Consider the following 11,263-nt stretch of genomic DNA (forward strand, 5'->3'; position numbering starts at 1 on the left):
AGGAATCTCCACTCTAGGGAAATCTCCACTCTGGCAACTGGAACACCTCCTCCCCTTTCTTTCCTGAACTTGGTGTTTGCAGGGCTGTTTCTTGCTCCCTCCTTTTCTGCCTGTGAGGCATTTTTTTCACCCTTTCTTAACTGTTCTCCCAAAGGTGATCCCAGAGTGGCTGAAGGGTGCAGCTGTGCCCTGCAGCCGGTCTGCCAGAGCCAACTAGAACTGGCTGTGTCGGGCATGGGGCAGCCCCTGGCCACTTCTGCAAGCCTGCCCCCTGCCAAAACCTTGCCCATGGACTCAAGACATGCAGGCAGATTGTATTTGCCAAAAGTCAACTGGATTTGAAGACTACTTTAAGAACCAGAGAAGAGATGGTTCTTCTGCTACCATTTGATACAGTGCTTGTGTGGGGCTTTACTTTGGGCCTCAAAGAGAATTCCTGTTTGGCCGGGTTTTTTTAACTGAACTCCTGTTAAAGGAGAAATTTACACAGACGTGGGTACCACTAGGTTTGCTTTAATCACAACTTAGAGCTGGGTCACCACCCCAGTGAGTGGCAGAGAACCAAGGAATACAGCACAGCTTATTTACACTTGTCAAATCATTAGTCAATGCCCGAGGTTTTTAGAAGTTTCCTTTGGTCCTGTCAGTTCTGTGAATCCATCACCTGACTCTGTCCGAGTTGATTCATCTGTTCGGTTCCAGTCTCTGCTTCAGTTCCAGGCTTCTCCTTGGATCGTGATCTTCTTTCTGCCTGGTTTAACTTACATACTCCTTCAAGCACACTTAGTCTCTGAACAAGCAATTCCTATTAATCTTTATTTATTTTTCTAAAGACATCTGCATTTCAGAAAGCACCTGTGTACACAAATTGATCATCTATTGTTTCTCTATTCTCCTACTATTTAACTGGACTTGATTTTAAACCAGCCTTGGATTAGGGCTATACAAGGGCCAAGGCCTGGTTCTGCCACTTTAGCTGCTTCAGCGTTTTAAATTTCTTAATTCAAAATAAATTTTCTTTAACCCTCCCTTTAGTTCGTTGCTTCCTTGCTCCTCTTGTGAAGAGCAGTGTACATTTATTGTCTGATACATTATGTACATCTGTGGTTATGTGTCTTGTCTTATATCTTCCTCATATGTTATCAAGGTCATGAGGCTGACCTTGATAACGTTTGCTGAGTATTTCAAGAGACACATATTTTTAAGCCGTCATGGCAGTGCAGCTTGTAATGAACATCCTTGTCTTTTTGTTTTGAAATACTTCCAGAAAGAATGATGTTTTCTCTGATGACATGAATTCACTTGTTTTAAGCAAAACCAAAAAACTAGAATCACAACCCTTGATTTAGGTATAATAATTTGACTGCTTTTTTTTTTTAAGTAAGGGTGATGTAATTTTTAGTTGCTATTCAAACATATTGATGAGTAAAATCTTCACAGTAAATGTTGAACTGTTTCCTGATCAGGAAAATGCACTGCATCTGTGCATGTTTATTTAAGTAATTGCATGACTGAATATCCTTTTTTTAGTACCTATTTTTAATTATTGTAATTATTTTGGGAAATGACAAACAGTGCATTTGTTTGACTGAATTATTATTATTTTTTACTTTGTTTCAAACTTGGTTTTCATAGAGAGTTAAGTAACTTTGACTTTTAAAATCTGAACAAAAGCAAAAGTACATAGAGGAATGAAATTGAGCTATGTGCTGTGTATGATTTTCAAGGTATGTGGTCTCACTTGCTTAACTCTAATGTATGTATTAAAATAGCAATAAAATTTTCCATAATTCTTTACATTTCAGTCCGTTTCTCCACTTGCGTTAGTTGCTGGCTGTAAAAATGAGTAAGTCAAATAACTTGATCTGAAAAGTGTTTTCTCTTTCTTTGTAGCTGAGGATGAGGCCACTGCTGTGTAAAGCTACAAATTCTCTTTTCAGGCACTTGGAAAACTACTTCCAGGTGTTCCATTTTAAAAAATATTGTTGCAGTAGGAGATAAGGCTTTCTTTTTTTAAAGGAAGATATTTGAATATATAATTTAATTTTCATTTTATATATTTTTCAGAAAAATACTTACAGAGAGCTGTGTGTACTGCTTTGGAATAAATCTTTTTTTTTGGTTTTGTTTTTTCCCTCTAATGTATACATAGGTCAGAGATTACTGGGAAGTTCAGCGCCTGTCAGTATTCCAGGTTCTCTTGTTCGTTCCTCATCTTTACATTCATCATCATCCCTTTCAACCTCTCCACTCAGTTCTCTTTCACAATCGCTGTCTCAGTCTTTTGTCTCATCCACCACGGCTTCTCACCACCAGCAGCCTCAGCCTTTGAAGACGGAACATAGTATGTTAGGCACCTCAGCCTGTTCTCACAGCTCTTTAGGTAAGTTGAAGGCTGCACTTCGTGTATTGTAACAGGGAACGAACTCTATGGTAGGTAAGAAATGTCCAGTTCAAGGCTTTGCATGTTTCTAATGACTGAATCTGGACAGCAAAGCCTAGCTGTTGTAATTGATAGCGCTACTGATAGTGGAGTTACCTGTGGTATGTAGGAGAAAGTTTGAGTGAACTCCATTCCTAGTGAAGGGGAAAAAAAGAATTCCTGGAAGAGGAGATATTTACAGAGGCATTTGAAAGGAATAAAATACAACAGTTGGCATACAGGCAGCAGTAATGCATTTTAGCTGCAGCATTTTGCTAAAGGAAAATACAAAACAGAAAGAAGGGGAATTAAAATGAGGTATGAGCTTCTAGGAAAAAGGTTTTTTGTATATAAATGAATTCCCACTCCTCCTTTTGTGGACTGTAGTGTCTCATATTAAAAGCGGCAAGAAAAAAACCCGTACAGGAACTCTCCTGATTTGCTCTAAATACTGTAAACATTTTCCAGTGAAATAATGTTGTCTTGCAGATAAAAATATAATTTTTGCATATTTGGCACATCTGTTTTGTTCTGCATGTGAAACATTTTGCAGCAGAGTATGCAGAGTGATTATTTTTTCTGCCTTTGTTTTACAGGTTTAAATGGTGTTACAGGGAGCATTTGGGACTTTGTAACTGGGAATTTCTCTCCTAGTCCATCCCCAGTACTAAGCAGTGGCACTACCCCCTCAGTAAGTTCAAACACCAGTGGGAATGAATTAAGTCGAGTTAGACAGGAACTTGATGATGCCAAGAGAAAACTAAAACAATGGGAAGAATCTTGGCAACAAGTAAAACAGGTACACTAATTTATGGTAATTTTTTTTTTTTTTTTAAACAAGCAAGCAGCTCCTACTGCTTTTCCTTTTTACAGATCTTCTTATCCTTGGACCCAGAGTTTTATTACAGTCTGTCAAAGGAATGTTTTTTCCATCCTCAAAATCAGCTAGCAACATAAAGGAAACTAAGCTTTTTAAAGGGCAGTTCATCTTCAGGAAGTTGATCTGCCTCTCTAGACAAGGACACATATATATATTCTGGGTAGGGCTGAACAGCAACATATCTTCGTGTTTAAATAACTGAAGATATATATTCCTTCCTGTAACTCTTTCAGATGATAAGCACGCAAAAAAAGTAGAGGATGTCCAGCAGCTGTGGTCGTATAGCGTACCCGGACAGTATTTACCCATCTCGGCAGTTAAGCTGAGGTTGTTCATAACTGCCAGCCTAGAGCATTTTCTGTAGGCCTTTCCTTCCCCTCATGTTGTTCTCTCTGTGATGAGGAGTAGTCAAGTAGCTGTACTAAATGTTGATAGGTTTTGATGTCTCTTGACATTAAATTACAAATTTAACATTTAAAATTTGCTCCATTTATAAAGCTCCAAAAAGGCTTTTTACAGACAAGTAACAGTCACATACCTAAAAATTACATTAAGTCAAAACCAGAAGAGATGTTCATTAGAAGGTAGGATAAGCAGGAGGAAGCATTAAATTGACAGTAAATGCATTGTTAGGTCTAAAATTAGAGATTACCTGCATCTTTGAAGGCTTTTGTATTTGGACGTCTGTTGTTAGTTTAAAAAAAAATGTTTTTTATATTCTGGAAATGTCTTTCTCCCAGGCATGTGATGCATGGCAGAAAGAGGCTCAAGAAGCAAAAGAACGTGCTAACATCGCTGATGCGGACAAACAACTTGCTCTTCAGAAGAAGGAGGAAGTGGAAAATAAATTAAAAAAGCTGAAGGTGCAATTAGCTGCTTGTCTGTCTACTACATTACCTTATATGAAAAACTATGGAGATCTAGAAAAGATACCCTTGCCAAAGCTTCGTTCCTTACAAAATCGGCTGCACTTAAATTTAGAAACAATAGATGAGGTGAGTTTCTTCTTCTGCATAACTATTTCTGATTAACTGAAACTGGCAACTCAGTAACATTTAATGACATATTTGTGCCAGGTTTCATTTCAAAGAGCCAGATTGCTCTCAGTGTTAAGTCTTCCTTTTCTGGAATACAGGGATGGTTCAGGTTTCTCAACCTAATGGATTCTAAGTTTTTGATGAGCTATCAGAACAAACTACAAGTGATTCACAAGTATTCTTGGGGTGATGAAAAAAAAGACTTAAAGCCAGCTTTTACTCCCAATGTTTTAGACACTATCTAAATAAATAAAAAGTTGCCCTAAATAAATTACAGTAGTTCACTTGTTTAGAAGTTAGGTGGTGAAGTTCCCTGCTAGGAGTTCGTGTCAGAGAGGCCAGTACAGACTTGGAGCATAGAATCACTGACATGAGAAAGGATCTCTGGAGATCATCCAGTCCAACCCCCTGCTCAAAGCAGGGTCAACTCAAGCAGGTTGTTCAGGGCCTTGCCCAGTGGGGTTTTGAGTATCTCCAAGGTTGGAGAGTCTGCCACCTCTGTGGGCAGCCTTTTCCAGTGTTTGACCATCCTCACAGTAAGAAATTTTTTTTCACATGGGTGTGTGGAATTCTCTGTATTTTAATTTATGCCTGTTATCTCTTCTTTCACTGGATACCACTGTCAAGAGTCTGTCCCTGTCTGTTTTACTTCCTCCCATCAGGTTACACTTACACTAGTAAGATGCCATCTCTTCTCAAGACTGAACAATTCCAGCCCTTTCAGCCTCTCCTCCTATGTCAGGTGCTTCAGTCCCTTAATCACCTTAGTGGCATATTGCTGTATTTCACCTTCTCTCAAATCCAGACTCAGTTTCTGCCAAATTTTAGGATGCTCTTCTGCTGCCAGATTGAGGGCATTTCTCAGGGCTTTCAAAGCTGGAAGTATCAGGTGCCACTCCTCTGAGCACATTGAGGAAGATAATAATGACCGTGCACTGCTCCAGGCACCATACTTCAAACCTTGCTGGGCACAACTTGGTTTGACATTGCTTTCTCCCCTGCAGTCGCAGAGGGCAGTGACATCACAATATGACACCAATTCTTCCTCTTTTTGTTTCAACGGTGACAGCACTGCTCAGACAAAAAAAAAAAAAAAATCTTTCACAATGGGGATGGTCTGCTGTATTCTTGTACCTGTTTGAGTTCAGCAGGGTCTTCTCTTGTCTTTTCACCTCCTGTCCAGTGCTATCTGTATCAGTATGAACTACAGCCTTGAAGAAAAAGTCTTTAGAAGAGTTTAAAACATAATGTAAGTCTTTGTCAATAAAGAAGGTGGATTGAGGACGAGAGTTGCTGGTTACCAGGCTTCTGTTATCAAGTATATTTACAGGATTCTGCATTGGATTATAAACCACTATTGTTTTTCTCCAAAGGGATTTTAAAAAGGAGCAAAAGAGTCTTGGGATCTCTTACCAAAAAAGTCATTACATTCTGGAATGGAAGTCATCTTGGCCAGGCTGCAGTGATCAGAACCATTACAATTCTTTCCAGCTCCACAGTTTCTCAGATTTCCTTTACCACTGTGGCCTCTTTCTACCTAACTCTTCCTTCCAGGAGACAGTTGCTGTCTTAGGTAGTGCCACACATAGCATTCTGGGTTCTTTTAGTTTGAACCATGTCTTGCTCTTCAAAAAGTAACGTGGCTTTTAGCAACTTTTCAGTTGTTCTTGTTCCTTAATAGGTTTGACATGGCTGATTTCATGGAGACATTTATTTGCAGTAGTAACATCCTCCCCCAAGTCTGTATCAGTAGCTTTATTCAGTATTGCACATTTGGGATTCTTCCGTTGCGTTCTAATGCAAACATCTCCCATGGCATGAGAAAACCTAACAGTGTTTTGAAATGGCAAAATGAGGGAGTATATGACAATGAAAAAGGCTTATTTCCTTGGTTTTGTTTTTGCTTGTTTGCATTGCTTGTCCCAATTATGTAGAAAGATTTCAGTCCAAAGGTTCAATCCTAGATATTTTCCTTTCTAAAAGCACTTATACTCCTCCAGATGCTACTTTAAAGGTTGCCTGTGCTCTGATCTTATGACCGTCATTCAGCTATCCATCATACAAAACCACTGTCCTTTGTGTTATTAAATTAGAAGTTTATTTGGGACAGTTATGTGTAAAGCTGAATGCATCTGTTTACTTTGGAATCATTTTTACTGAGTGCAGTAATCTTTTTTTTACAGGTGATTTTTCAGCTTCAGTCAAAGAAGTGTATCATATGTCAGGAAGGTGACTGTAGCGTTATCCTGAATCCATGTCAACAGTATGTACTTTGTGATCACTGTGCAGCTGCACAAGAAGAATGTTCCTGCTGCAAGAAAAAAAATAATCTGTGGTAACATGCAGGCATAGTACTCATATCATGTTCATGAATTAAATAATTTTATGGTTTTGCATTTTGTATAAGAATTACATCACTCATAATCCATTTAATAGTGCTAGACTGATTTCCATTTTGATGTCAGAAATTTAGTTGCTTTAAGATAGACAATAGGGCTTGCTCACATTTACATATCAACTGCAGTTATTTGATGAGGTTCTGTAGTCTTGAGGTTCTTTCGTTCCCCCTCCCAGTCCCATCACAGCCTTTTCCGACTTCCACTTAGATTCCTAGTGCACAAGCTACTTAGGTTCATTTGCACTGTAATCACTTTGTATAAATCTTACCATAATGCCTGAATGAAATGTTTATACCTGTTATTTTCATTAAAAGAAGATAGATGCATAGGGGATACGTAGGTACAGTAACTACACATTTAACAGTACAAACGGTCCCTTTGCCATGTCTGGTGTGTGTAGAAACGCCAGAGCCAGTATTTTGGACTAGGTCTAACACTATGTTTACTTGGATGCTTGAAAAACTCTGATTAATGTAAAAGCACTTTGTAATTATTGTGTTTTGTTAGAAGATATGTTGTAAATTGCTTCAGGCTGCTTTCTAGGTCTTATGTTTATTTTTTAATATGCAATAATATAATGTGTTACATGTGTACTGTGAATTTAAAATATTTCACATGGTTTTACTGTTAAATCACAATATGATTAGATAGAAATGACAACTTATCTATAGGGTTTTTACAGTTTATGTTAACTACATACTGTAGTATTTATAAATGTACCAGTGGAGACAAAAACAGTGAGGCACATAAGCTTTCACATTCAAAGACATGTTTTCAATTTTGTGAAACAGATCAGTTTTAGTAAACAACCGTGCAATTTGCATAGTTCCCTCAGTTTGGGTGTTTGTAGTCTTAAAAGTTTTTGTACATCTCCTAACCTGTGTAGTACTTATCGGGAGCAGATATGAGATATATATTATTACCAAGTGCCTATGCCCAATATCCTATAAAATGGCAGAAGACATAAAAAAAAAAACTTTGCAAATAATTTCTATTGCTTAATTTTGTATTGAACAATTTGACAATAACTAGAATACGTCTCTTGCTTTTATAAATATTTAAAAATACACATTTTCAGTAATGAAGTAATGCATATTTGAGAGGAACTACGGAATTATTTAAGTATGTAATGAGGCAGTGGCACTTTGACAGTGATTCTTTTAAAAGGTGGTAATATTCTTACTTCATTCTGGTAGTTGAGAACATGCAATTCAGGAGAAGTTAATTAATTACGGCATGCTAACACTGTGTATTTTTACTTTTCCTACATGGAATAATTGCCTGCATTACTCCTTTCTCTGTTGAATTCAGGTGTGACACTAGTACAAGTTAAGACTGAAATGACCTACTACTGTGTTACGTGATTTGTATCCATATTACTGTGTTCAGTATGGAAAGTGAGTTCAGACAGGCAGCAAAGAGTTAAACCTATTTAAAGTTCAGTCATGCTAAAACAAAAGCCAAGATATATACTAAAATCATTGTTGTCTAAACAGAGTTCTTAGAACTGTGTCAGCATTAAAAAAAAGGGCCCAAGCCAGCAGTAGTGAAATCACTATCATGGTTGGGTTTTAACATTCTTCGTACAAAGGCTTGAGTTTGCAAAAAATCATTACACATTTTCTGAGAGAACTAAATGTATAGACTTGTCACTGCTTTCCTAAGACATGTCAATCTGCAGGAACGCTGGAGACCTTTCGGGAAGGGAGAAGGAGGATAAAATATGAAATTCATTTCTACTTGTTTCTGTTCCAAAAATTTTGTCTGAAGATCACTTTAAAGAGCAAAGTTGGATTTAATAATGTGATTTTGTTGACTTTAACAGTTTGTCTAAAAGGTTTGTACTGAGAAGAGTATAAAGTTGGACTGTATTTGCATTCTCAAACACACTTTTCTGTCCTAAAATAAGATACTGCCATTTTAGAGGTGTAGCCAGCTTTGGACTTCTAAGAAAAGGAACTTCGAACACAAAGTTTGGCTGTAGGTGTTAATGTATTTCTTGCATATGTGCAGTCTATAACAAAGACTGATTTTTGAACCTTAACAGCATTTTGGACTAAAGCAAACTTAGTGATGTAAGGGGTTTGTTTTGTTTTTAAACAGTGAGCAAATCAAAGAATAATGTGAAATTATAGTTTGAAATTATTTTACATGTTTTTCAAATAAGCAATCATTTTGGACACCAGTTTACTGTATTTATCTAGTGTTGGACAGCATTCTGTAACCATTTTGCTTACCAAAACATTTAGAAATATCTTAGTGAAAATTTTTACTTCGCTATGTTAGAGGAAACCAGCTTAGGCCACATTGTGCTGCCCACACGCAGCTATGTGACATTCATTACCCACAAGACATGGAAGTGTGTGTGTGCTGCCCTTCCAAAATTGTAGTTGCTCGTGTGTATTTTAGTGCATTTGCCTGTGTTCTAAGGCTAGATCTTGGTCCTTTTTTTCTTTTTTTCTTTTTTTTTTTTTGGTAGTAACAGGCAATTTTCCTAATCTTTCAAGTGCAACTATAAAGGAATGTAAAGAGCACTTGCAGTGTGAATCATCATATTCACGCTCATAGTTTATTTGTGCTGCATTTTTAGAGGCAGTGAACTAGTATGTTTAGTCTGTTGTATGTTTTGTATTTTACAACGGGTCTTGAAAATAATGGTGTCTGTCCTGTGGTAATATCAGTACTGAAAATGTTGCAGGTGTTGCCTGTAAGTTTCTTTGGTGCTGAATTATGGACAGATTTTAAAACTATCAACAAACCATTTTGTGGAGAAGAGGAAAACATATACCAAAGAAACATACCTATTCATGAAATTCACAGACTGGGCAGCTTGCTATAATTGTAGACAAATCCTTTGGTAATCACTTGCACCATACATCATCATTAATACAGTTGTTCTTTGCAAAATTATTTTTGTGAAGAATTACAAGCAAAGTGTTCTGTATCTTATTAAAGCAAGTCAACTGCAAATATAAATAAATACGTACTTTTACACCAGTACTTTGCAATGGAGGATAATAAAATATATGCAGTTGACTAGAGACAGCTATTTGGAAGAAGTCAGAAGTGACATCTGACCTTTGTAAGTATTCATCTTTGTACTATATACACCATCGAGAAACTGGATACATTAAAATTACATTTTTGAAAGGTTACAGTACAGTAATTTGCTGAATTCACAAACTACATAAAAGTAAATGAAATAGATTTTCAAGATTCATTTTGGTATCTGACAAAGCTCTGTGTTAATTTATGTAAGAATATTAATTTTTAATGTGAATTCCATTATGTTGTCAATTATTTTAGCCTGGGGAATAATAGATTAAAGTTGTGATTTCTCAGGGTTTTTACAGTTAGGAGCTGTAATTTAACCAGAAGTATGCTAATTACAGATGGATCCGAAGCTGCATGTTATAGGCTTATTATTAGTCTTCTTTGAATAGCAGATGATTAAAGACATACTTGTTTTGTTCTATATTGCCATTCTGAGTATCCTAGTATTAAATAGAAGTAGTAATATTACTGTCACACTATGCTTGTGTAACTGTGGTCATCATCAGACCCTATATAAATTGGGAATTTTTACTCTATTAATTTATGGAAGCTGTTAACGTTTTGATTGTACAGACAGAAATGATTTTGTGAATGAAATTGTTCTTAATACAAAACATATTATTTATAATGCATACTCATTTACTTGTAGTGAACTGTTTAAAATTGTTAACACTTGTTAAAACTTTTCTACACTATAGCATTTATGCAATGGTTTACAGAATTCATGGAATTATTTTTATTACCAACATGGAAATAAAATTTTGAACTTTATTTCTGAGCCATACTGTGTTTAGAGACTAAAAAATGGCCAGATATGTTTTCCTCTGCAATCTAATTATGGCATTCCTAACCTTTTCACCTTTTCAGGCTTTCAACCACTGGGATTGGCATTTACTGTCTGAAGGGAGAGAGGGGGCTAACTGGGTTATAAAGAAACTGATTCGGGCTACAAGACAGAGGCTGTCAAAGTAATTAAAACGTAATCACTTTTCCGTTCCGTTCTTCTCTGTACCGCACGTCCCAGGAGCGCACACGATGTCTCCCGGGCTGCAGCGGCAGGTGCTGAGCAGGAGCGCTTCGGCCCCGCCCACGCCCCGGCTCGGCCCCGCCTCTTCCGGCGGGGCGGTACCGTTGCGCCTCCCCGGCTCCGAACTTCGCCCTTCCTAAGGTGCGAAGAGCGTGACAGCACACAGTGATGCGGGTGGATTCACCGGAGTGTTCTGCAGCTGCTTCTCCGGCCATCCGGATCCGGCCTGGTAAAGCCCAGGGCTTTTTCAGGCTTTTTGTTCCAGACCGCGCACCTCCGGCAAGGCCATGAAAGTGGGTTACCAGACGGTCTCAGCTTACGAGTGGCTTTACGTGAGAAACTGATTTAAAGAACGTCGTCAACATTTCTTAGTGACTAAGTAGCCTTTATTGGCAGCACTGGGTGCATGGGGGATCGCGCACCGAGGGAACCCCTCAGCCCCCT

At 37.7% G+C, this 11,263-nt stretch overlaps 1 protein-coding gene across 12 annotated transcripts in view; it reads left to right on the forward strand.

Moving 5' to 3' along the window:
* Positions 1-10,563, forward strand: part of UNKL (unk like zinc finger) — a 60,302-nt gene extending 49,739 nt beyond the window's left edge. For 9 of the 12 annotated variants that reach the window (XM_040593419.1, XM_040593418.1, XM_040593421.1 and 6 more), the window contains 4 exons: positions 2,153-2,383; positions 3,019-3,221; positions 4,043-4,297; positions 6,523-10,563. In XM_040593419.1, coding sequence (XP_040449353.1) covers positions 2,153-2,383; positions 3,019-3,221; positions 4,043-4,297; positions 6,523-6,678 — 845 coding nt within the window. In that variant the 3' untranslated portion in view covers positions 6,679-10,563. The remainder of the gene's footprint in view (positions 1-2,152; positions 2,384-3,018; positions 3,222-4,042; positions 4,298-6,522) is intronic. The other 3 variants (XM_040593420.1, XM_040593422.1, XM_040593427.1) reach the window with 3 other exon arrangements.
* The last annotated feature ends 700 nt before the right edge of the window (positions 10,564-11,263 follow it).

Source organism: Falco naumanni, chromosome 4 (genome assembly GCF_017639655.2).
Source record: "Falco naumanni isolate bFalNau1 chromosome 4, bFalNau1.pat, whole genome shotgun sequence".
Taxonomy (NCBI): Eukaryota; Metazoa; Chordata; class Aves; order Falconiformes; family Falconidae; genus Falco; species Falco naumanni.